General features: G+C 43.3%; 1 protein-coding gene and 1 long non-coding RNA gene across 7 annotated transcripts in view; one reads left to right on the top strand and one right to left on the bottom strand.

Moving 5' to 3' along the window:
• ADGRL3 (adhesion G protein-coupled receptor L3) overlaps positions 1 to 27,123 on the top strand; it is a 753,570-nt gene that overhangs the window by 663,496 nt on the left and 62,951 nt on the right. For 3 of the 6 annotated variants that reach the window (XM_053298069.1, XM_053298068.1, XM_053298073.1), the window contains 2 exons: positions 8,294 to 8,320; positions 15,324 to 15,492. In XM_053298069.1, coding sequence (XP_053154044.1) covers positions 8,294 to 8,320; positions 15,324 to 15,492 — 196 coding nt within the window. The remainder of the gene's footprint in view (positions 1 to 8,293; positions 8,321 to 15,323; positions 15,493 to 27,123) is intronic. The other 3 variants (XM_053298072.1, XM_053298071.1, XM_053298070.1) reach the window with 1 other exon arrangement.
• On the bottom strand, positions 8,419 to 12,994 carry LOC128345709 (uncharacterized). Its single transcript, XR_008316594.1, has 3 exons — positions 12,921 to 12,994; positions 9,781 to 9,888; positions 8,419 to 9,266 (listed from the first exon to the last, which is right to left on the bottom strand). It is a non-coding gene; the product is annotated as an uncharacterized LOC128345709 (long non-coding RNA).

The raw sequence follows: 27,123 nt of genomic DNA, 5'->3' as shown, positions 1-27,123 counted from the left end.
TCCACTAAAGTCTTATCCTACATGGCTTCTGGAATTTGTTGTTAAGATTCACTGGGGGAACTTGGATCTTGAACAAAGAAAGCATGTTTTCATGCAATCAGGGATGCTGAAGCGTAAAGTGTTGACATCCAGTGATTACAAATATTTTCCTCTTTCATCCAGCATTTTACTTCCCCATGTTATCAAACACTGAAATCGTGGCAAACACAGGCAACATCACCAACAGTCTCGTCATCTTCTAATTTGGATTGGATGATTAGTCATATATTCTTAATACCTGTGAAAATAAGTTTGAAGGAAGATGAAGAATTATCTAGAAACACATGTAGCATGGCGTTCAGTATGTCTGGAGGCAGGTGGGTGGAGGGAGGGAGGGTTGGCAGACACATTCTTCTCCAGATGAAATATTGATCTGAGCCAATAAAGAACATTGGGTCTGCATTGCTGAGCATTGTGGTAGAGTCACCAAAATTCAATTTTCAAGCCAAGAAATACAAAATATATCTCTCAATTATCCTTAGTGAAGGTTACCAATGTCAGCTAGCTAAAATTCAATGGCTGCTGACATCCTGCACTGCACTTGTGCAGCAAAAAGCTGTGTTAATGCAAGAAGGTCATGTAGCTCCACTACGTGATGAGCCTTTTCGGAACTGTAGTTTTGTGCTCTTACACAAAAGGTTGTGCACCTTGTTGCACCAATGCAAACAAGTTTGTGTTGCATGTTTGCATTCCAGACAACGCTAGTCTGGAATGCAAACACCAGACTTCGCTCAAGTAGCTAATACAACATCCTTATGCTAATGCACTTTCCTTGTACAAGTGCAGAATCAGTCAAGATTTCTGCCACAGTCTTATGTATTTTTCTGGGTCTGCATTCTACAGTTATGAATATGTAGGGAAATTGTATGAAAAAACTGAAGGTTAAACATAAAACTCCCTAGCTGTGTCCTCTGGTTCATTACAATTTCAGTTATAATAAGAAGTTCATTGGTTTCCTTGATGTCACGATTGGGCACCGTATTCACTCCTATATGCCATATTTATGATATAGAGCTTCAGAAATGGCACCATATAGTTTCCCTGGAACTCCAATGCATTGTGGGAATTTCTTGGACACTTATTCAATGAGAACAAGTAACCTGCCATCCATCAAGGGGAATTCCCACACAAAACCGGCACTGTATTGTTGCTTGCTCCTTTACTTAATTTAGTTTTGTTTTTTGTTCCCTTTAGGTAGCTCTTTATTCACCTAGTTTTATAAAACTGAGGATGGGAGAGTACATCTGGAATTACGCTTATATACAAAGCCAGTTTTGTCCCATGGATAGAATTGAGCATGGATGTTCTTGTTTTATTTGGTCACTTCTATTTTATGCTACTTCATTATTCACCAATATTCTTGCTAGCAATTTAGTGCCATTGTATTATTTTCTCTGGCTTGTTTTATGATGGCTATCTTCATGTTGAATTGCAGTGGTAAACACTATTTTTTTTCCTGCCTTCATGCTTTGGGGGGGGTGGGGCTGGCTGAAATAGTGTGCAGCAAATATAGGTAGTTGGAAAACACAGGGGCAGATTAAGCTTTTTGCCACCCATAGGCAATCAAAGATTTGCCACCCCGGCAGCAAGAGTTCCCCTTTTAAAGTAAAGGGCTTGTGGGGGGAGTTAAATCTGTTTTTTTAAAAAAATTAAGACCACCTCTGTGCAGCGGCGATGTAGCAGGGACAGCAGCAAAAGCTCCTAGTGGGCCTGCCCACCTCCCAAATAGTGACAGGACGGGAGCTGGATGGAGGCGGCGGCAAGAGAGCTCTTCACACAGGCCCAAATGGCACGTGCAGAGGCCCAAAATATGCCTGAACTGGGCCTGCCTGCTCCGGCAGGGGTGGCAGAGAGTCCCTGTGGCTGCTGCACCCACTACCAGTGCCAACGTTTAAGGTAAAATTTAACTCCCCTCCCATCCCAACTCTCTTTCGCTAAGCCTCCTGGTCCCCCTACCCCTTCACTGGTAACCCTTTCGGGACTCCTTTGCCAGTATGGCTCTGAACTCCCACAAACCGGACATGGTTTGAACCAAACCGGGCCCAGCTTGAGTGTGCACAAAACCGGACTGGACCCAGTTCAGCTTGAGTCCTGTTCGATTGGAGCCAAACCGCTTTTCTGGTTTTTGGCACACCCCTACCCCCAGGCAGTTAGTCACATCTGCAACTCATGCTTTTATCCCTCCACACAGTGGTTCCTACCTACATTACTGTTTTAGGGACTGTTCGAAAGTATGACTTTTTAAAGCATCTTATTTCATGCATTAAAGCATCAATCATCAGGACAAAATGCCAGGAAGGGCGGTTTGCTGGGGCTCCGCATCTGAACAGCCTGTAACTGTAACCGTGATGAAGAAGCTATAAACGTTAAAACTTCCTTGTTTCTTTGCTTTCAATAAAATAAAAACACATGTAGAATTACTCAGCCCTCCCTTGACTGAGGTGCTACAAGTTGCATCTCACTAAGTAGATGAGTAAAGTGTGTGTTGAGATTCTTGCTCACTGCGGTCAATGATATAATCCTTGAAAGGTGACAACGGTCTAGTTCAAGTAGGAGAATGCATTGATTGGTCCTAACTGGAGACAGGGGGTGGGGAGGGAGAGGGGGGGGCTTGTGCGTGATGGCAGTGATCAGGACATCCAAGAAGGATCTTCAAAGTTGTTTCAGATTGACAAGATGAGGCAGGTGCAACACGCCTTCAATGAGATCCCCTCTTTCTTCAGTGGGTCTACCACTACCTTGTTGGCACTGCTTACTTACCCTCTGCCTTTAGGGGCATAGCAGGCAAGAAATCGGGGCAGCTGATTCTCCTTGCGATGGCAGCATCCTGTGCTAGAGTTGTAGAGCAGGTGAGGCAGTGATCAAGCAGTGATCAAGATATAGTTGCTTCTAGATCTCCACCCTGACTTTGCCTTGATGGATGAGAGACCAGGAAAGTGTGGTGAGATTCTCAGCTACTCATTTACTCAGCCGCCAGCAATGCAGAGAAGAAACAAGAGAGATACATGAAAAGAAAGCCAAAGAGTGATGTTAGCTGCTCATCATGTACTATGCATAATATATAAAAGATCTGTGTAAATAGTATCTATTTACTATAAATTGTTGCTGCTACTTCTCCATCCGTGTACATAGTTCTTTACAAACTGCCCTCCCTGCCCCAAGGGGCTTACAATCTAATTATTAACACAAGGGAGACCATTTCCCCAGCAATAACTTTATATCTGAAAGATTTAGTCAGTATCTAAAACTAGATGAAGATGGTTGCCTTAGTTGGACAGAGGTCACTTAAGTAGGTTTCTAAAGATTGTATTTTTATTCCCTTGCATTAAAAAATGGACCTAACATCTGGCCTACCTGTTTCTCGGTTTTATGATTGAGTTTTGTGGCTTGATTTTATTTGAGCAGCTCCTTCATACATGAGCAAATTAGGTAGGAGGAGGAAAATGGCCATTTTCCAGTGAGAAGCTCCTCAACGTAATAGATCATTTCAGCAGGTCACATTCACATACAGCTGAGAGGGAAGGAAGAGCACCTGGTGATAGCAAAGGGATGAGCAGAATATTTCACTCAGTTAATCTATCCTCGTCTCAGTTGATGGGGGAATTTGCTAAGTGAAATTTCCAGAAATAAAACCCCGTCACCCAGTAGTGGCTCCCTGAGTGTGACGTCAAGGGAGAGCCAGAGAGCCAGCGCGGTGTAGTGGCTAGAGTGCCGGACTAGGACCGGGGAGACCCGAGTTCAAATCCCCCATTCCGCCATGAAAACTAGCTGGGTGACTCTGGGCCCGTCACTTCTCTCTCAGGCTAACCTACTTCACAGGGTTGTTGTGAGCAGAAAGTTAAGTATGTAGTACACCGCTCTGGGCCCCTTGGAGGAAGAGCGGGGTATAAAATGCAAATAAATAAATAAATAAATAGATAGATAGATAGATAAATAAATAAATAAAATTTAAAAAAAAATAAAAGGCATCCCTTGATGTCACAAACAACTCAGTGCTTTTGCTGGGTGCCAGCTGACTGAAGTATGCTAGGGGTGTGTGGAACTGCTTCACATCGATGCTTGTAAATGCTTGTAAACTTCCTGCTGAGATTAGCTGCTGCTTCCCTGTTGGCTTTTAGGAAACAACTAAAGGCACCTCTCTTCAGTTAAGCCTGTTAGCTATTTGGTAGGTTTTATAGGTTTTAATTTGAGCTTTTTATGTTTTAACTGTTACAATTTCTTGGTTTGTTTTATTGCTGTAAACCGCATAGAGACTTTGGTAGTGGGTGTTATACAAATACGTGGAAGGAAGGAAGATCCACTGAGGATTTCCTTTTGCAAGTGTCACCGGTGACTCCTCTAAACCTCACCAATGCTTCCCCCCCCCCCGGCGGTGCAGTCTGTGCGACAGGCTGGCGGTAACCCAGTTCTGGCCTCTGTGCATGTACAGAGGTCACGCAAATGGCCTCTGTGCATGCATAGAGGCCGTAACAGGGTCGCAGCTAGCCTGCCACACGGTCTGTGCTCTAGTGTGGAGCGCCGGCGGAGTTTAGAGGAGCTGCTGCTGCACCATCACCACCATGGGTAAGTTGCCCTCTCAGCATCACCTCCACCCTTAGAACCCTCTTAAAGGCAGAATTTCCCTTTGCTTGTAAAGAGGAATCCTCACTGGATTTCCCTTCCAAAGCATAGCCCCCCAAACTGGGTCGAACTGTTTGAACTGGTTCAACCCAGTTTGAGTGAACGGACCAGACTGCTGTCCGGTTTGACCAAACCGGTTCGCAGACTTTTGGTTCGAATTCTGTTTGAATTTGAACTGAACTGCCCAAAACGGTTCAGTGCTCACCCCTAGTGGATGCCTTTGCAATTCTAACAAAGCCTGGCTGCTTTTCACATGGTGAATGTAATGTATAGCTAGGCTCCAAGATAGTTGTTGAAAAAACAGAGGAGAGCTGGCCTTGTGGTAGCAAGCATGAATGGTCCCCTTAGCTAAGCAGAGTCTACCCTGGTTGCATATGAATGGGAGACTAGAAGTGTGAGCACTGCAAGATATTCCCCTCAGGGGATCTAGCCACTCTGGGAAGAGCAGATGGTTCCAAGTTCCCTCCCTGGCATCTCCAAGGTAGGGCTGAGAGAGACTCCTGCCTGCAACCTTGGAGAAGCCACTGCCAGTCTGTGAAGACAATACTGAGCTAGATAGGCCAATGGTCTGACTCAGTATATGGCAGCTACCTATGTTCCTATGTCATATTGGAGAGGAGAGCTGGTCTTGTGGTAGCAAGCATGACTTGTCCCCATAGCTAAGCAGGGTCCACCCTGGTTGCATCTGAATGGGAGACTTGATGTGTGAGCACTGCAAGATATTCCCCTCAGGGGATGAAGCCACTCTGGGAAGAGCAGAAGGTTTCAAGTTCCCTCTCTGGCTTTTCCAGGATAGGGCTGAGAGAGATTCCTGCCTGCAACCTTGGAGAAGCCACTGCCTGCCAGTCTGTGAAGACAATACTGAGCTAGATAGACCAATGGTCTGACTCAGTATATGGCAGTTTCCTATGTTCCTAAACTTGTGCATTCAATGCTCTGGTACTCAGAGGAGGATTAATGGAGAAAAGCAAGGTTTTGAGAGATAAAAAGGTCGTTCACATGACCATCCCTACCCAGGCTTTCACAACCCTACCTGGGTAGGGCTGCTCATGTGGAGCACAAGGATTGGTCCCAATCCCAGCATTCTGCACCGGGGTAGCCTGGGTTCCTTACCTCACTCTCCAGTTGTGTGAATGCTCAAGATGCCTGTAGTCTGAGCACCCATAGAGCTGGACAGCAAGAGCACCCAACAGCGAGGATATCCCCCAATGCACCACATTCCTGGCACAGTGGATTGTGGGATGCTGGAGGACTTCCTTCTCCAGCTCCAGACGCTGCCGCTCACCACAGCACCACTCATGTGCCACGTGAGCAGCAGAGCTCACAGGGAAAGGAAACTATGAAATTGTTTGCAGGGATGGAGGGAGGAGCCTCCCTCCTCCCCAACCCCTCCCCAGGATGTCTGTGTGAACAACCTTAATAACTGATATCTTGACCAGCAGTGTGGAGTCACAGAATACTCCACAGTGTTTAGTAATGCACAGTCGGGGGTGCATGTAGGAGGGAGCAATTTTTCCCAGTCTCCCCTGCCTCTGGAAGTAGGTCCGTGGAAGTCTCTCAGTCCTCAGGGACCTGCCTCTGGATCTCAGGGAGCACCTCTGGGGGTAGGGGGCATAAGTGAAAATGGATTCCCCCCCCCCGACAGTGATTCTGCATTAATAAATGCTGCTGATGTGGGTCGCACTGGGCCTCTGCACCTTGAGTCAAGATGTCAGCCAGTGTTATTCCATTGATGTTAGTGAAGTTGCATATGCAGACTTCTGCTGTTATCCTTTTAAGAGAGAAATAGATGCTTGTATGGCTCTTCTTTATGGCTCTTTTTCTGGAATGACTCTTTGGGCAGATCCAGATAACATGGCCTCCAACCATCGGTTCCCAGTGAGTGTACACTCCCAGTGCAAACTGCTAGTTCCCCACCTTCTGTGTCATCTGAACCCACAGAAGTTGGGTTTTTGAACAGCACTTCCCTCTGACACATGACATCTGGAACCAAGATTTGAAGTTGAGTGGTGGGTTGTGGAGGGAAGTGCTGCCCAGCAACTCAACATTGGTGGGTTCTCAGATGACATGGAAGGTGGGGGTCTAGTAGCTCATGCCAGGAGCACACACAGGCAATTGGCCGAACCAGACTTGTCATCACGTCATCTGAACACACCCTCAATTTCTGTATCAGGAAAATCAGCATGAGAATCAGAGATTAGTCACAACAGAGAGTGCTGTTTATTGTTTTTTCAAGAAGAAAATAATCACTTATAACCAAAGGCTGTAGAGATGTAATGAGACAGTGTACATTGTTTGTCTGCTCATTTGGTTTCTCCTACTGTTTGATAGGCAGCCAAATATATGTATTTTTCAAATGGCAGTAAATAGGTCAGATTGTCAATAATAAACAAGGGAGTTTGAGAATATTTGAATGCCATTATCTGTAAAAAAGGGTAATGGGGTTGACTCGTGCAAGAGAGAATCGGGGGATTGTTATTGGACAAGCTGATAATAAAGACATAAGGCATGTCAAATGCTTCCTTATTGTGTAAAGAATGTCTAAGGTGCAAAGAAATATCATCATATGCCATAGCTTTCTGAGAAGGCTATATTAAACTTCCAGTATTAATGTTCTTCAAAAGGCAGCGGATTTCTAAATATATTGACATTTTTGTAAGTTGAACAAGAACAGGGACAGGCAGCTGCAGAACTTTAGGGGGCTCCTTCTCCTAGGCATGCATCGGGGGGGTTCATGGGGGTGCATTTGCACCCCCATTATCTTCTGACTGATGCAGCAAAATTTACAGTAAAGTCTCTTTAATGGTTGGTCCCTTAACATCCTACAATTACACACTTCCCCTCACCTGGTGCAAGACTAGTTCCCCCCACCGTGTGTTATAGGGATACTGTCTGAGCTTGTAGTACAAGTGGCATGCAAGGCAGCTGCTAGGCTTGATCAGATGGATCATATTCTATAGCTTCTGGAGCTGTGGCTGAGTAAAAAAGTGGGGCAAGAGCTTGAGCTCCAAGGAGAAGAGACCATGAAAGAGAGAGGAAAGAGAAGCTTGGGGGTTATGAAGACAACATCCATTACGTCATATAGAATTGTAAATAGTCAACTACGTACCCACATTACTGACACCCTGTGCACATCAATGCCCCTGCTGTAAGCAATACTGACATCACTGCTGTCATTAGGAAAGCCAACCTGTTCTCTTGGGTGTCTAATGGGGCCATGAAGGTGTTTTTATTTTCTCTATGAAGCAGTAAGCCTGCGTCTGAGCTGTATTGTTTCAGACTGCAGATGGAGGCTCACAAGGCTCCCTTGTGGAAAAGGATTTCCACACACAGAAAATCAGCATATCAGGGAGAAGGCTAGGCTAGAACTCTTCTACAACACACTATTTTGAAGGAGGGGAGTTGTTTGTATGTATTTGTTTGCATTCAGTTATGTGAGCTCCCACAAGCAATCCGAAATGGTACAGCCCAGACCCAGCTTTATCATCTTAATGAAAACTAGGCCAAAATGTAGCTCTAGCTTTCTGTTACTTGAACTGGGGATGGGCTTGTTTGATTGCTTACCTACACAATACCGTTTTGTCATTATATTCTAATGTTGACGTTCTTGTCTTTATGTCTATGCATTCTTCAGCTTTGAGGATAACAGACCCTTCATCAAGTAAGAATGACCTGAATGACTGATAAATTCCATTTATCAGTGTGGTCCCATGAACTGGCTGTCAGATCAATATTTTAAAAATCATTACAGCTTCTGTCATTCACATTTGAGGCAGAAGAGCAAACTGTGCAGGAAAACCGTAAGGCCTAAAGTTTCTGTGCTTTGTTTCTTGATTGGCTGCCACCTGAATTTTCTTGTGATCTATAGTACAGGCTTCCCACAACAGTTCCCTGGTGTTTTATGATGTGTGTATTTGCACACTGAATGAGATTCAGAGTGATTGTTTTAGCTTTGATTTATTTAATTTGCTTTTTTGAGGGGTAAATGTTCAAAAGAATGCAAGAGTACTAGTGCTCTTTATTTCAACCAATATCAAAGACGCTCTGAATTGGCATTTCCAGACAATACATGGTAAACTCTCCTTTAACTATTAGGTCCCTATAGACACAGACCCCACAAAAGTCTATTTAAATATATTTAAATATTTTGCTTCTATCTTTAAACATAAAGCCTTTGAATTACACACGTCTGTACAAATTTTTTGAAAGTTAACAGAAAAAACAAAGCACCAATTAAGGGCCTTGGATAATAATGCACCATATATCCTACAAGGAAAACACTGAATGCAAATACCTCTACTTTACAGTGGATTTTCAGTTTGTTCTTCTGGTGAAGAGTCCTTTGTGTTCATTTATTTTTTTCTCATTCTCATCTCTGTCATTCTTCAGTTATTTTACAAGATTGGGAGGTGCAATTTATTATAGACTGCCGCCTTTTTACTTCAAATCCTTTTTTTTGGCAACAAAAATGTAATTGCTGCTTCAACCCAAATATTTTTCTCAATGATAATTTAACAGGTCTGTGCATCTTTAGAGTTCCATAATACAAATCCAAGCACTAATTTCAACTTGAAATTTTTATTTGTTTGTTTGTTTTCTTGGCATACCTAAGATATGAAAAAAAACACAAACCCAGCTCTAGACTATATGCAATGAAGTTAAAATATTGTTTTGTGCTGATGATTGAAGACTTCCACCCTTTCATGCCTGGGAGTTCCAATGCATTTCAGTGCATTCCATATTTATGTCCCATTGTGTGTACAGAGCTGCCTCTGCTTTGGAATCAAAAGTCTAAATGCAGGGGAGATTCAAGGGAACATTTGAGCTTCCAAACACATTTGGATTGGAGCTTTTAAACTTGTAGGATAAAGTTTTGACCATGATCCAGTCTGGCTTGCAAACTCTTTTGTCATTTTTTCCCATGTATTTTCACTGCAAATGGCCCTTTTGCTTCCATGCCACAAGGCTCGTGTAGCTCAACAGCTATTGTGGGGGTGCGGGGGAACAGTGCTTGTACAAACACTCTCAAGCCGCGTGTGGATCTATATGTATGTCGAAGCCTCCGCAGGTATGCTGAAAAGCTTCCCAATTTGCTTAAGCTGCAGGTTCCATTTCACTTACACATTGTATTGCCTACAGGGAGCTCCACTTGACTTTAAAGTGAATGCAGAAACAAGCACAGATGACATCCACACATACCAGGATCTCTTGCAATTCTTTGGACTAGACCTTCAAAGAATAAAATACAGTGCTGATACAGTACAATAAAAAGATGTAGACAATGATCCAGAACCCCTGTGCTGCTGACCCACATACACAGTGAGCTTTAAAAAAAGGAAAGAAAGAACTAACTACAGCAGCTCCTACTGTATTGCCCTTCTCTAAACCCGAAACATCTTAACATTCAAGGTAGCTTGACATGAAATGAAAAGCAATTTGTTATTAAACTTAGGGCAGGGGATGCTGCCGTGAAATTGCACAATAAACAGATGGCACTGCAATCTCACTGCACTGCAAAGGTGCGGCTGCTATATGGAATCAAAAACATGGTTCACAAATCTTAGTGATAAATGTGCAACTTTACAAATAAAATGTGGGTCTTGCAGAAAAATATATTTTGTGAGATTTCTAATTTGTATATGATAAAAATATATATTTGCATTTTTAAGGGAAATTCTACAGCACAGTTCTTCTTAGTTTGCCACAAATAATGTTGATTTCCCTGTAAGCTGCCTGAATACCCCCTTGGGAATGCATTTGATCTCATTAATTTAAAAAATGTACATTATAAACTTTTGAATCGGACTGTGTACTGGATAACTTTAAACACCAAAAAACTCCAACGTTTAAGCCATTTTCCTGTTTTTGCTACACCGCTCAATAAAAACAGGGACGGCTAAGCAGGTCCCTTGGGGGAAGTGAGGCCCAAGAGGTGGAGCAGAGATGCGGGGCCCAGCAAAGCAGTGGCGAGGAGATTCCAGCTTGGAGTCTCCCCAGTGGCCCCTGGAGTGTCTCCCCCCGCCCCCCGCAGCAGCTGCAGCCAACCCAGCTGGGCCCCACACAGCTTACCTGACTGCGCACAGTGCTGGCTCCAGCTGGGTTGTTCTTCTCTCTGAGGCAACAGAAAGGAGAGAAGCCCAGCCAGAGCTGCACTGTGCACAGCCCACCAGAATACTCCACAAGGGCCCAGCTGTTGGGACCACAACTGCTTGATGGGAGCTGTGCTCCGGGGGCCAGCAGCCGATTGGGAGACTCCAGGCAGGAATCTTTGCACTGCTGGTGTGGGGCCAGGGATGGACACCGGATGGGGCAATTCCCAGTTTGCCCACCCTATGAATGGCAGTACTGCATATTATCCCAATACTTTAAGAAAGAATAGACATTTCCCTAATTATTATTGTTGTGCAGTCATATAGTGCTTTAGCGTGTCCAGTGTGCTTCATTATAACCTATTCCACAATCCTGCATTATTGTCCCCATATGGTGGATGTGAGGTCCTGAGGCTGAGAGAGTGTGATTTGCCTAAGGCCTTTTACTGAGTTTTATGGCATGGGTGCCATTTTCTTAGCCACTGCAGTATAGCAGCTCTGATGCAGGCAAACTGATTGTAGAGCAAGAGCCTATTTACATAGGTAAATTGGGCTGGCCGTGCTCAAAAGCTGTGTCTGGAGCCTTGCGTTTGTGCTCATGTGATTATGTTAATACATACTCTTCTGGCAATCCATTCTTTTCTGGTTACACCGTGGGTTGCGCTGCAAAATGCACACGTGCTAAAGCAATCACATGAACATTTCCAAAGAATCCACTGAGCTCACCAGTTAACTGGGAACTGATTTATCCCAGTGGCATTGGGATCCTTCTTGGCATGAAAGTACAACTGAAAATCCTGGCATTTCCAAGCAAAATGTGTTCAGCATCAGGGTAAGAGAATACTCCAAAGTGTATAGAAAGATCTACAAAGAAATATCCTGTGACCAGGTTGTAAATCTAAAGCCACCCACATTGCAGAGAACAGTGCAGAATTGCAGTAAGGAAATGGATACAACTCGTAGCCCAGGTCCATGGCTAATATTTTTTTTACTGATAAACAAACAGATGCCAGCTTTTATCACTTTCTGGTAGAACAAGGGGCTGAGCCACAGGGGAAGATAGGTTTGCATAATCACATTTATCCTTGTCAACTGAACATGACAATAATCAAGATTTATTGCACTTATATCCCTTTCTTCCATTATGAAGTGCAGGCAGTGACCAGATCTGGAACTGCTTAGTTTCAACAATGCGGCTGCATCATGTGCTCTCAGATCATGCCCTGGGACCAAGATCATATCAATTAAATATGCCAGACATGACTTCTGCTTCTCATAGATCAGCCCAACAGTTGAACAAGAAAGCAGAATAGTTTATCCACTATGCATGTCAACTTACAGTACAGTTGGCCAGTATGCATATCAACAGAATTACTCATTGATTCCACAAGCATAAGCAAATGAAAATCGGACCTGTGGAAAGAGGTGTGATGCACACTGCTATAACTGATAGACAGTTATAACCAACTGTCTGCTGCATCGTCACAAAAAAATTATACTGTGATTTATACTATGGTACCAGTGCTATGGTACCAATGCTATGATATGCATTGGTAACTTGGAAGGGAAATGATTATCTTCATTTTGATCTCTTATATGACCAATTCTTTCACCCTTTCCTTGTATCATTAATGTCTAGAATTTTTAGCATCCTCATGGATCAGTTCTGATTTTTCCCCAATCTGAATTTTTAGCATCCTCATGGATCAGTTCTGATTTTTCCCCAATCTGTCACAAATCTTGAATTTGTTGCTTCAGAAGAATATTCCAAATATGATAGCATCAGTGATGACCAGAATGGCCTACTAGTCTTAGAGAAGATACTTCCATTAATAGAACTTTTGAATAACATTAGTCTTTACTGTCACTGTGTCAGATTGTTGACATATGGTCAGTTTGCTATCCACTATTCTCCTCCTAAATTGTTCTCCATAGTGATATTGCCTCAGTTATTCCTCTTCCCCAATCTTATGGTTGTTCATTTATACTTTATTTCATACATGTAACTTTTGCATTTACTCTTTAAAAAAACAATTTCAGCTTTTTGGTGTATCAAGATCACTTTAAATGTTTGCATTCCTTCACAGTTTGTATAACCCACAAGCTTGACAGTTGTACAATCTCAAATCATCGATTCATCGTAAAATCAGTGATTCCCACAAGTCATCATACCTGATTCCTCCTGCTCTTTCCAACACACATGCTCACTGAAATGTATGACCAGCACATCCCAGCATAACATACACAATCTGATATATGAGAAACAGAGACATTAGATGCAACACAATAAAGATTACTTAAGCAAATAAGCAGAATCCGCTGTTACAACAGAAAGACAGATAAATTTAACATACTGTATATTGAACATCACCTGGTCATCTGACTCTTGCATATAAACCCACACAAGACCACTTTCTTACCTGATGTGGATCCCTTAATTGTTACTCATTTGAGTGCAATTATTATTGTTTTTTAACACACTTGAGTATTTGATTTATGCTAATCACTTTTTGTCTACAGTTCTGGATGTTTCTTAGGAAAATATCATGTGGGACTAGATCATAAACTTTGTTTCATCATGTATTACATTCAGTGAATCCCACTGCTACACGGTCAGGTACCTAGAGTGATCTGGCATGATTTGCTCTTGGCTGCTATTAAGATTATCCTGATCTTCTTTTACAATGCAAAGTCCCGGATTTGCTTCTATTACAGAAAATGCTTTGCATGCTTTCTGCAGCAGCAGAGCCATCCAAAGAACCCGGCCACCACTCCCTGTGGAGCTGCCCCATCCAACCTTGTTATGCCCGTTGCATCTGACATCAGATGCAGGGGGCATGGCCGTGCGGCCCCGTTCACAAGGCATTTCAGCCTGCACTGGGGTTCCAGCCTGGCTGGGAGTGCCTTTCCCTGCCTCAAAAGGCAGAGAGATGTGTTCCCAGCCAGACTGGGAACCCAGCGTCGGCTGAATCATCTCTCAAGCAGGGCCATGTGGCCCCGTTTGTGAGAAGCTTCCAGCTGCTCTGGGTTACCAGACTGGGTGGGAACATATCTCTATGCCTTTTGAGGCAGGGAAAGGCACTCCCAGCCTGTCTGGAACCCCAGCGCTGGCTGAAGCACCTTGCGAACAGGGCCGTGCAGCCCTGTTTCTACATATGGCCACGCCCCTGCATCTGATGTCAGAAACAAGGGTGTGTGGCTAGGGTGCCTAGGGGCTGTGTTGCACCCATGCTGCTGCTGGCTTCCTATATGCCTGACTTTCTGGGATCCTCGACAATGTACATAAAGGGATAGTCCTCAGTTCACAGAATGGAACAGCCCCTACATAGGGTGTGCACCCATCAGCACAGTAAAGCCACCCAAACCAACACTGGTATTCTTGCAGCTTGTCAGTTTTTACAGGAACCAAACTAGATAACATCATTCCGAATCCCCATTTGAAAATTTAAAAAAAAATTAAAAAATTCTAGAGGAGCTAATAGGATAGAAGAAGTGGTGGTGGTGTGGGTGTTTCACCTTTCCCTCCATTTCCCCTGCCACTTCTTCGATTTCTGGTTTCCCTTCCCCTTCTCTGATTCCAATTTCCCATCTGGTGGTAGCTTTTCTGGTTTGACAAGGGACATTGGTCTGATGTTAACCACATCTAGTTTGGCCCTTGATTATTACAGAACCATTTTAGGCATATTGGATTGGGTGGTGTGTTGCTTCCTGGGTCATATTTCTTCTCATTTTGGAGAGACAAACATTCAAAGAGTGTACAATATTTTCCCCTTTGTTTTGGGACTGTGCATATTCTTCATTTTCCATAATATAGTCAAATTATTTATGTGAATTCTTCAGCTAGCTAAGAAATAACTAAATTCATTCCTTGCCCAGTACATATTTGCAGCATTTTGAAAATTCTACACATACACACACTGCAATTTCTGAGGAAAGCTGGTATTTGTATTTATATTTTGTTTAAATCGATTTTCTTTGCAATTACTTTTAAATGAAATTATAGTTTACAAAGAATTGCAGAACCAAGCCAACTGCAAAAAATAGTGCAAGTCATGACAAGTAACTAACTGCACAAACTTATGGGCAGTTCTCCTGCATGAGCCTCTTTGAAGGAATGGGAGGTATGCAAGAACACTACACTCATCTTTAGCAGCTCCCATTAATTTCAGTGGAGCTTGTCCAAAGTAAATACTTGCAATAATGTGTCCTATTGAGGCATGGAAGGAATGGAGGCCAATTTAAAACATTTTGGGTTTTCCCTGCCGTGCAACATCTACATATTTCATTACATTTACACTGCACTGACCGAAAACATTTGCTACAACCTGCTTTGCTGAAGAGGCATTTTCATGCTCCATAACATGCTCATCTACTTATTCTTTTTTCAAATTACAAATTTGGTAATAGACTGCATTGAATTCAAGAAGAACATTTCCCACAAATAGCCTTGTAATGCTCTCCTCCTTCTCATACAAATCATATGAAATACTTAATGTGTGCATTGTACTGTTTTCTCTATGAATCAAAGACGCTTTCCTTTCTGTCTTTCTCTTTTCTTTCTCTCTTTCTCAACAGGTCATGGGTTATAGGTGCAATAGCTCTGCTCTGCCTATTAGGATTGACCTGGGCCTTTGGACTTATGTATATTAATGAAAGCACAGTCATCATGGCATACCTGTTCACCATTTTCAATTCTCTGCAGGGAATGTTTATATTCATTTTCCATTGTGTTCTCCAGAAAAAGGTAAGGCCAATTATTCCATGGTGAAGAGAAGTGAGATGGATAATTTTATTGCCTAGCAACACAGCAAAACAATACTGATAATACCTTGCATTTTTCTGTTATTATGACTAGACTTCCGAATAGTTTGCATAATCATTAGCATGTTAGGGATGAGTCAAAAGTTGTATGAACCAGGGGTGAAAGTGAGTGGGCATTTTTGAGTATGGAGAGGTAGCATTAGGTTTAATTTAGGTGCATGGATGTTATTAGAGATGCTTAAAAATATTCAGTTATTTGAATTTCTCCCTGAATTCTGGCATTCTGAATTATTTGACTTAGTTTGGAGAATGGCACTGATACATTAACAATCCATTATTTGTCCTTTTAAAAAAAAATACTGTACTTTGTGCAGATTACTGCCCATGTGTAGTTTGCCACAGCTTTCAGTTTCTTCTGTTCATTCACAGCTCTTTTTTTTTAAACCTGCCCAGGTTACCTATGTACACAAGTGCTTGTGTGCGTTGGTAACGTAGTGGGGGGAAACCAACAGAAAAAAACAGAAAGCTGTGGCAACATGCAAATGCACCAATACTGGAATTAATTTTAGAAAACTTCCATGTAATATAGGAAGACAGGAAGGAACATGGGGAAGAGTGAACAATAATGAAGTAATAATGGTATGCAACCCTAGCAACTAGTCAGGTGGAGTGGGGTGGGGGAGCCCAACTATGTTTTGGCCTTTCCACCAGTTTTTAAATGTGGGTGTGTGAAATGAGGGTGGGTTTTTTTTAGTCAAGTTGGATTTTTAAAAAACAAAAAAACTGAAGGCCAGTATCGCTTCAGGGAGCATACTGAATTGTATAACATATACATGTACACTGTGGAGCCAGATAGTTGAACTCAGTACCAGCATATATGGTACTGTAGAATATATGTGTGTGCTTCCTCCGTAGGCTCTGGTGAGTTGAAGAAGGAGAGGTGACTGAGTGGTGACTTCTCAGTTTGACTGTAGCAGTTGTAGAGATTGCACTCACCCTGCACAAACCTTTTACCCCCCCAAGAATGCATACACAGGATCAGTCCACTATTTCTGCTGACACTAGCCACAGATGGAAACAAAAAGCTTTTGCTGTTAGCTCCACTCCTGCTGGAATCTGCCATGACAGCCCCACCCTTGTCCAGATCTCAGAATTTTTTTAATCATGGGCCTACAGCCCCAGTTCTGTTCTGCCATTATCCAAAGTTCTGATGGGCTTTGGATTCCTTTCCAGTTGTCTTCTGACAAAAAAGAAGAATCTTGGAATGTTAATGAGAATGATAATCGATTTTTCACATGTGGGGGGACGGACCACATTAGTTTGCTACTTTTTTTTCCCATCAGATAATATATAACTTTTCTAATGTCCCTTTCAATTTTTAAAAAAGCAGGTATATGCTGAAGTCTAATTCTGTATTGGTCTGAAAGTTATTAACCTCTGAAGTCCCTATACTATCAAGGTAAAATAACCTAAGGGCACAGGTCAGCAGTTTTGCCCACTGAGAGTTCTAAAGCCAGATTTGGGGGTGAGGGTGGGCAGAACTCCTGGCAAGTTCTGTAGAGTGACTTATTTGTTCTAAAAACAGCTGCCTGATAAGAAGAATATATGAGCACTCTAGCACTTGTATAGTTAAAGGGTTGTTGCTTTTCTCCTCCCTTTCCTTTTATGGGTTTTTGTTTGTCCCCTTTCTCTCTTTTCTCTCATTCCCACCAAAGGGGGAAGCAAAGCCCTTCAGCAAAGCTAGAAAGACATTACTGAGAAGCAAGTCCATCGATTTTACTGGGCCTTACTTTTGAATAAATATACATAGAATTAGGACCAGCAGAGATCCCAGGCAATAATCTGGACTCTCTTTTCCCTTCCCCCAAGCCCTTCAGCAGATCATGGAAGAATTTACCAATTTGCCAGGCCGTTGGGGTGGGGGGGCACATTGATTTACATCAGGCATATTTCTGAGTAAACACATGTAGGATTATGAGCAAGGATCCCAGGCTAGGAAGCTCCAAAGAAGTGCAGCAAGGAAACCCAACACACCATTCCCAGCCACCATCACCCAACTACTATCCTGCAGTATACTGTCTTTGAACATGGAGGCTCTACATGGAATCTTCACTTGCCCACACATAGTAAGAGGCAGCTTGACTCAGATGTAAAACATCCATGTTCAGGGGCAATTTATCAGAAGAAGAAAAGGAGAGTTGAGGAACAGGAACCACTGATGAAACAACAACAAACAAGTTGTTCTAGTAAGAACTAATCAGCCTACTTTCCTTTCACTGTCTCTACATCTGGACTAAATATGGTGCAAATCGAGATCCACAAGTTAGATCTCTTGTGCCTCAAATGTTCATGTGTCCGCCATCTTGGATCAGGGTGGATGTCATCATTACAAATGACACCATTGGGGCATCCCTATGTGTCCATTCAGCTGTTCCAAATTTGGTTCAAATCGGGTTATACTGTCCACAAGTTAGTGCACTTGTGCCTCAAAGGTTTATGCATCTGCCATCCTGGATCGGAGTGTGTGACATCATCACAAATGACACCATTGGGGCATCCCTATGTGTCCATTCAGCTGTGGCAAATTTGGTTCAAATCGGGTTAGACTGTCCACAAGTTAGTGCACTTGTGTCTCCACAGTTTACATGTCCACCATCTTGAACTGAGGTGGATGACATCATCACAATCTTCGCCTCTCTGTGTCCCTATAGCTGCAGCAAATTTTGCTCAAATCGGTTAAGCGGTTCACAAGTTAGCCCACTTGCGCCTCAAAAGTTTGTGTCCACCATCTTGAATCGGCGTGGATGACATCATCACAAGCTATGCCACTGAGGTGTCCGTGTGTGTCACTCACTGCAACTGTACCCAATTTGGTTCAAATAGGTTAGGCAGTCCACAGATTAGCCCGCTTGCACCTCAGATGTTCATGCGGCCACCATCTTGAATTGGAGTGAATGACATAATCACACACCATGTCATTTGGGCATCCCTATGTGTACCTGCATCTCTAGCAAATTTGGTTCAGATCGGTTAGGCGGTTCACAAAGCCCACTTGCGCCTCAAAGGTCTACGCATCCGCCATCTTGGATCAGGTGGATGACATCATCACAGACTACGCCATTGAGGTGTCTCTATGTGTCCCTACAACTGTGCCTGATTTAGTTCCTATTGGTCCAGGCATTGCGAAGTTGATGGGGGGGACACACGGACACACACACAGAATTCCGGGTGATCTCATAAGCCTCCTGGAAAGTAGGCTGAAAAGGAAACCCTCAGATATTTCACTGTTATCTTATTAGGCCCATCACGTTTTGAATAAAATCCTTTGCCAAGGGCACTTTCAAAACTTAATAAAACATTTTTAAAAGAGGCTAAAGCCAACACACCTCACCACAACTCTATTTCTAAACAGTAGCAGAGGTTCATTGGCTTTAGCTTCAGGTGTTTTATTAAATTTTGGAAGTGCTCTTACCTTGACAAAAGATTTTATCTGAAACACATTGGACCTTATAAAAAAAAAAGCAGTGAGGCATCTGATGGCTTTTTCTTTTCTCTTTCCTTTCCTTTCTTTGTTTAAAGGGCAGTCTGCACCAGAATACCAATTTGGTGGTGGTAGGTGGGAATGGTGTGGCTGGTTTCTTTACTGCACTTCCCTGGAGCTTCCTGGGAGCACCTGGCTGAGCTCTTTAGGAAAGGCATGCCTAGCGAATCCCTGTTGAAGCACCTACCCTTTTGCTTGAAAAGATGCAGATGTAAATAAGCATGTTTACGAGAGAGTAAATCCCATCGCACTCAGTGGGACTTGCTTCAAAATAAAGAGGGGATAATTGAACAGTCCCTGAAAGTAGTGTGTGAGAGCATGATGGGGAAATCCTGTTAAAATGCAGGTGGGAAACAATGTAAATATCTTTTTTAAAAAACAGGGGAGGAAATAATGGGGAAATCCCTATTAAAAGGTGAGGAATAAACCACCTTCTACCACCATCCCATCCCTCACACACAAAGTGCTCATATAACTCCGACATTATCTGCATCATCCCACAAGGCTTGGTGTCTGTTAGCATATACAGTATCAAACTAGTTGCCCCAAGCAGTAGTGTACTGGAGGGGCGGCCTATAAATATTTACAAATAAACAAACAAACCAGAATGCCGATAGCCTCCCTCTCCTACCTTTTAGATTAGGGGTAGGCAACCTTGGCTCTCCGACTGTTGCTGAACTGCAACTCCCAGCATCCCCAGCCACAATTCATGGATGGTTTATGGAGTTGTAATTCAGCAACGGCTGAAGAGCCAAGGTTGCCTACCCCTGTTTTAGAGAATACGGTGGGGGTGGGGAGAGAGAGCGGCTCACATTCTGTGAAGCACTGATTGGTCGGAACAGAGCAATGTGCTGCAAAAGCGCTCAGAGCTCAGCCAGCATGGTGCTGCTGAGCAACCAAATGCACACCAAGGGGGAGACTGTGTGATCCTTAGGGACAAATTTCTGAAGCCACAACATATTTTTGGAGGTAAAAGAGAACAGTGAAAAATCACTTTCCCTCCACACCTTTTTGGCTGCTCCACAACACGCTGACTGAACTCCGAGACACCATTTCTGCAGCCAGGCTGTTCTGTTCTGCCCTATGAATGCTGTGCAGAATTTGAACCACAAACCATTAAGTGGGAACCTGTGGCTTACAGGAGAGAAATGTACTCTGCATATGCTCAGAGGTCATATGCTTAAGACTTGTATACCCTTAGAGAATGAAGAAGAAGAAGAAGAAGAAGAAGAAGAAGAAGAAGAAGAAGAAGAGGGCTCATTGAACCTCCACTCCTTTATGGGTTGGGAACAGAAGAATTTGGGGGCTTCTCTGTAAAGCAGAGTGATTGTATATGTATCTTCATCCATTAGACTGACCAAGGCAGTCTCAACCCCATAGCCCACTCGAAAGCTGGTTTGAAATGGTCTAGATAATCTGTATCATCCAAAACTGCCTGGAGTTGAGAGGCCACCACCTGCTCTATCACCTTGCCCAACCATGGGAGATGGAAAACAGCTCTGTAATTAGCTAACTCCAAGGGATCCAATGCAGATTTCTTCAAATAAGGTCAAATAATAGCCTCCTTAAGACAAGGAGGCATCCTGCCCTCCCTCACAGAAGAATTTATAATACTTAACCAGACCCTCTCTGATAATACGGATGAAATAAGACAAGTTGGTCAAAAGAACAGGACGCACAGTCAGAAGCAATTTGCACACATCCTCAGGAGCCACAAACTGAAAGTGATCCACTCTAACCCTTTAAGAGGAGTTGCTGGATACCTCCACAATAGACTCTGCAGTAACTGTGGAATTCATTTTGGCCCAAATACAAGAGATTTTATCTGCCAAAAAAAAGCATTGAAGATGTCACAGTGAGTGACTGATGGTTCCAAGTTCAAATTCAAGGGGGAGGGGCATATACTACCCCCCTCACAACCATACACAACTCTGCTGGACGTGAATTTGTGGAAGCAATGCAGGCAGAAAAGAATCAGTTCTTTGCCATCCACACTGCCTAGGCATAGATCTTCAAATGTGCTCTGTGTTGTGATCTGTTGGATTTGCACCCAGTCTTTCTCCACTTGTGCTCTAGTTGTCTACCTCGCCACTTCAGCTCAAGTAATTCTTCAAAATATCCTGGGTAATTGTATATGGTAAAAGGCACAATTCTGAGAGGATTCAGAGGGCATGAGGCAGGCAGTTTTCCTCGGGAAAAGGCATCCTCGGTTAAGGTCTATTAATCAGCTGATACATTAACTATTTCAGATATGAAAACTTTCTACTTTATTATAGTTGCCATATTCAAGCTTCCCAAATCCAAGCAGCCTATTTTGCATATTATGCAAATTTTACTGCAACAAATGTGCATATTATGCAAAGTATGCAAGTTGACTGATGCACTGTGAAGTGTCTCCCCTCTGGACATCAACTACCAACAGTTGGGGAATTATCTTTTACCTGACCATTTCAGGCAGAATTTAATACCTAAATACCTTAAATATCCCAACACTTTCTAATATATCAGTTTTGTTTTCAGCCTTCTCTAATTAGCTGTGTGCAGTGCTGTCATAGATTCCCTCACCAACTTCAGACTGCCACCTCCCCCACCCTATTTTTCAATACCTCCAGATGCTGTTTATTGGTGAAGATACTTCAGCTTGAGCTTCAGAAATCAGGAAGTTTTTTTATTTAATATGAAGCTGGACTCTTGAAGAATAATTTAAAGATATAATTATATATCATAAGAAATCTTAGTCTAATAAAATAGCCCTCAACTCACTTGCACAGCCTGCAGTATCCTTCATGATCTTCCCTTCATTTTCTTCTGCATGGGAATCCCTTACTCGATTCCTCCTGGAATGTAGTCCAGTGAATCCTTTGTCTGTCAGATGAAACACACCTTTACGTGGCTTCAGCAGCTTCAACTTTCCTTGCTTCATGCTTGTTTCTAAGAAAGTAAGATGAAACATGACGAGAGGCATTTGAAGATGTTGCTGGACCACAATTCCCATCATGGGAACCCAGCTTCAAGAGCCTCAAAAAGCACTCCGCATTGGGATGGCAGTGCCATTATTATTAAGTTTTTATTAATACACTTATTTTTAAGTTGTTAAGTTGTTATTATTAGCTTAGATTAATATTGTTATTATTAAGTTTATTATTATTTTATTAAGTTTTTGTAAATGAGATAATATATAATGCTTTACCTAGCTTCTAACCAAACATAATCTGTCATGCCTAAGGTGTAATTTTGCTCATCCCTAAAGGGCATTAGGTAAATTAGACTCTTTGTCAGCAGAGATAGGATTTTAGAGGGAGGGAGGGAGGGAGGGAGCGCTTAAGTTTTAATATATAACATCCACAAATATCTTTACAAAAGAGGCAGGTCTCTCAAGTCATCTTTATACACATTTACAGATGTCTTTAATTTCATAACTAGGAAGTACACATGTGATCTTTCCATGTTGCAAAAGTCACCTGAAGAGTATGGTTTATATATCACGGAATATAAATAAATTTAAATGATGCAACTCTGAGATTTAGTTCTGAGCAAGATTGGGTTCACTGCTGTCAACAGGGCTTACCAAGGAAGCGCAATCTTGATGAGATTGATAAACCCTTGTATTCAGCACACATGGCAGTGGCTGCTCTAAGTCTCCCATGTGCCGCCCTGCCTCTCTGCAGCTCGCTCTCGGCTCCCTCCTGGTTTGGGCAGGCTGCTGAGAAAGGCCCTGGAGTCTGGACCAGGTGCTGCCATGCCTTGCAACTCCGCGACGTCATGCTCCCTCTTGTGTGTTGGAAATTCTCTGTGGTGAGAGAATCCCTTTTTCATTATAGCAGAGTGCACAGAGGCACAACACAGCGGAAATTTAGTTAGGCGTGTGAGTATGCTGAGAGTAAAGTAACTTGGAGCCAATTCATAGTTTCAAATCAATATATAAGGCATTTATTAAGGAACTCCATTCTAGATAGGAAAGTGAGGAGTTAGGATCTCTAATCTATCTATCTAGCTGGATGCAGATGGATTCTGAATCCTCTCTGCACATATGGTGCAGGGAGAGAGGCTTGCCATGTTGCAAGGTAGAAGGGCTGTTAGGGGGGAGAGAGAGAGGAAGGAAGTTAGTCCCTGAGATTAGCAATCTATATATCCAAAGGGATAGTGTCAGAGCAGTGGAGAAGGGATGACCAATGTCTTGACCCTCTAGCCCTCTGACTCACTAGTCTGTCCTCCACTGTCTGAGACAAGAGACAGCGCAAAGTCCTTTAACTTCCAACATTGTGCGGTTTGGGGAGGGGTGGGCGACTGAGAGGGAGAGGCTCTGGAGGTAACTTGTTCTCCGCTCCCTCCTGCGCAGTCCGGGTGGGCTGCTGAGAGTGTTTCCGGACTGTGTGCAGCCATGCCCTGTAGCTCGCTCATCACGCTTCCTCTGCGGTTTGGGCGGGTTGTGAGCAGGACCCAAGATGCCACATGTGCCGTGTGCACAGTCTGTGCAGGCGCATGCAGCAGCCGCTTGGTAGGCTTCTCACCTGGCCAGCCCACCACGAAAGCCTTGTGCTGTGTGCACACACGCACACAGCAGCAGAGATTGGACAACTGCAACCATCTGGGTAAATTCAGAGATGAAATTGGTGCTGGGAGTCAGAGCTCAAATCGGGGCACTACCCGGAAATCTATGGGAGACGGCAACCCTAACTTTATTGGTGTGTAAGGTGAGGTGTCTATAACCATTGTTTCGTTATTTCAGTAGCTTTTTGCATTTATAATTGTGTTTATATGAACATATATTGTGAAGCTGTTCTGAGGAGATTCTGCAGGAGTGTACTAGAGCCCCAGCACAGAGGCTGAGATCCAGACTAAGGCCTTCACACAAGGGCAGTGTTCCCTCTAAGGCATGCTCATGCGTATAGAAGGGTTGTTTTTTTTAAAATGTCTGCTCAGTTAATTTTAGATCCTGCTCAGATTAAATCAGGAAGTCCCTGTTCTGAATGCGCATGCCCACACTATGCATGGAGATGGTAAAAAAAAAAATCACTCCTCCACCCTTGTGTGGAGCCTTTATCTGATTCTCAGCACCACTGCACTTGTGTACTGCTTTTTCTGGATGTCTGCTTCTCTGCTAGAGCACTGGCACACTCCTGCAGAAAGGCAACATTAAAAAGCATAAATAAAACAAAGCAATAGCTTAAATAACATAAAGAATGGTGGGAGGGGCAGTAAACAGGTCTTTTTAACATTTGACTTTTTAATAAAACTTATTTTATAATTTTAAAAGTTTTTTTTTTAATGATGTGTTATTTTTGCTCCAGGAGGAGCAATTTATTTTTAATTTTTAAAAAAATAAATTAGAAGATTTTGCTTCCTTGGAAGAAAAACACATTTCTTCCTTTGAATTATTTATATTGCATTTCTGAAAACATGCAAATTCTGGAAATGGAAGAATCATGTATTCTGTTATAATTAGAGCCGCTCTAGGAAAGATTCCAATTCCAAACTCCTAACTTTGGGAATAACTCAACCAGGGAGCATTCCATAAGCATTTTTATTGTAAGTGCTAAGCATTTCCTAAAGCAATTTTGGATATATATACTCTCAAAGGTATAAGGGGAAATAGGGCATAGCTTTTCAAAAATTAAGACGAGCCAGGGACCTAGCCTAAACGGGAATCCTGCCATCTGCTACTTCATTCTAAGGGCAGAGAGGGCTAGAACTTACTCTGTGTGTGAACACTCTGGATATGCTTAAGGATATGTTTGTTTGTTATGTGAGATGACTGCATGTATGTTTCCTTCTAAAGGGGTATGGCCACAGATAGGAGGGGATGGTGCTTGATTAATGGTGCTACAAGACAAGACAACCATACTTAAAAGAGATCCCCTGTTTCCTGGGGAAGGAGGTCTACAAGTCTCAGGGTTTTACATATATGTAACAGGATAGGTTCACCAAATGCAGTTCAACCTGTGCCAAAGCACAAGCCATTTCCAAAATGTTACTAGTGTCTGGGTAGGGCCTACAAGTTTCCTAAGGGTCAGACTCTAAGAACATACATAAGACCATAAGAACAGCCCTGCAGGATCAGGCCCATGGCCCATCTAGTCCAGCTTCCTGTTTCACACAGTGGCCCACCAGATGCCGCTGGAAGCCACAGGCCGGAGCTGAGGGCGTGCCCTCTCTCCTGATGTTACTCCCCTGAGACAATGGGGACAAAGCCTGGGACCCCATGATTTGTGCCCAATCAAGGCAGAAGATGCCACCAGACTGTACCTGGTGCCAAAGAGCTGGAGTCTGATGGAGTGAATAATAAAAGCTCTTATCAAGCAGAGCTTGACGTAGCAAATAGCCTCCCCTTTTTATTCTGGCCCCTCACCCTGGGAATTTACTCCTTCCTCTGGAGACCCTAATAAGTAAGCTAAACCCTGAAACTTCAGGTCAGATCATATCTTAAGACCTGGCAACCCTATGCTTGGGAAATTTGCGTGCTTTGGAAAGAAATAGTACAGTTACTTCACTACAGCTTATTATTGATCTCCATTTGATTTGTATTGTATTGTATTGTATTGTCAGCGTGGTGTAGTGGTTAGAGTGCTGGACTAGAACCGGGGAGACCCGAGTTCAAATCCGCATTCAGCCATGAGACTTGCTGGGTGGCTCTGGGCCAGTCAATTCTCTCTCAGACTAACCTACTTCACAGGGTTGTTGTGAGGAGAAACTTAAGTATGTTCTCTCTTGTTGTTGCTCCCCTACAACTGGTATTTAGAGGCATCTTGCCTCTGAGGCAGGAGGTGGCCTATAACCACCAGACTAGTAGCCATTAATAGACCTGTCCTCTGTGAATTTGTCTAAGCCCCTTTTAAAGCCATCCAAGCTAGTGGCTGTCACCACATCCTGTGGCAGCGAATTCCATAGATTAATTATGCACTATGTGAAAAAGTACTTCCTTTTGTTGGTCCTAAAATTCCTGGCCTTCAGTTTCACTGGTTCTGGTGTTGTGAGACACATGTCAATGTGTCTATTTTTAGCACTCTTCAGCTTTTATCAAATCACTTTAAAAGTAAGGAATACCATTTTGAGACTGGGGAAGCAAGAAGCAGAACCATTCCCCCCCCCCACTCACATTAACTAAAGGGGCACTTATGTACCCCTTTAACATCCTAAAAAGTCCTGCACGTAGAAAACTTGAGTGTCAGAATACTACTTTGTTGGGTAGGAGTATTTTCTCCTGCGCCCATTCTCTTTAACATCTACATGAAGCCACTTGGCCTGGCCATCTGTCAGTTTGGGGTAAGTTTTCAACAATATTCTGATACTCAGCTTTATATCTCTACCCCTGGCCAAACAGGTGATGCCGTCCATGTGCTGGCTCAATGCCTAGAGGCTGTCAGGACCTGGATGGGCCAAAACAAGCTCAGGCTTAATCCCACCAAGATCGAGTTGCTCTTATTCAGTTTGCCATCTGGCCAGTTGCCATGAGTTTATCTCTTGACGGGGTTGCACTTCCCTTGAGAGAGGCAGTTTTGAACAGCCGGTGGGGGTCGTGGCCAGCTTAGTCTGGTTAGCCAGTTACAGCGTTTTCTCGACCGGGAGGCCCTGGCAACAGTAACTCATGCCTTTGTTACCTCTCATTTGGATTACTGTAATGCGCTCTACCTAGAGTTTCCTTTGAAAATGATTCAGAAACTTCAGTTAGTCCAGAATGCAGCAGCCCGCCTCCTCATGGGTGGCTGTAGATTTGATCGTCACATCTCTTTTATGCTTGCTGCACTGGTTGCCTGTTCACTTCCGGGTCCAATTCAAAGTGCTGGTTGTCACCTACAAAAACCTTATGGGCTTAGCACCTGTATATTTCTGGGATCGCCTCTCTCAGCCAGTTGTATCCTCTCCAGAGATCTTCTCAGCTGGCCCTCCTTAGTGTCCCAAGCCCTGGTGTTGTTCATGGTGCCTGGGCCCATAGGACGTCCTTCTCTGTGGCTGTCCCTCTTCCTTGGAACACCCTTCCCCCGCAGATTCGTTCAGCCCCCTCCTTAGTTGCTTTTAAGGCCTTTCTTAAGACCTACCTGTTTCACCCGGCATTTGACCTCCCTCTCTCTCTCT

The sequence above is a fragment of the Hemicordylus capensis genome, chromosome 2 (genome assembly GCF_027244095.1).
Source record: "Hemicordylus capensis ecotype Gifberg chromosome 2, rHemCap1.1.pri, whole genome shotgun sequence".
Classification (NCBI taxonomy): Eukaryota; Metazoa; Chordata; class Lepidosauria; order Squamata; family Cordylidae; genus Hemicordylus; species Hemicordylus capensis.
The sequence above is the reverse complement of the archived record's forward strand: the minus strand, read 5'-3'. Positions and strand labels throughout refer to the sequence as shown.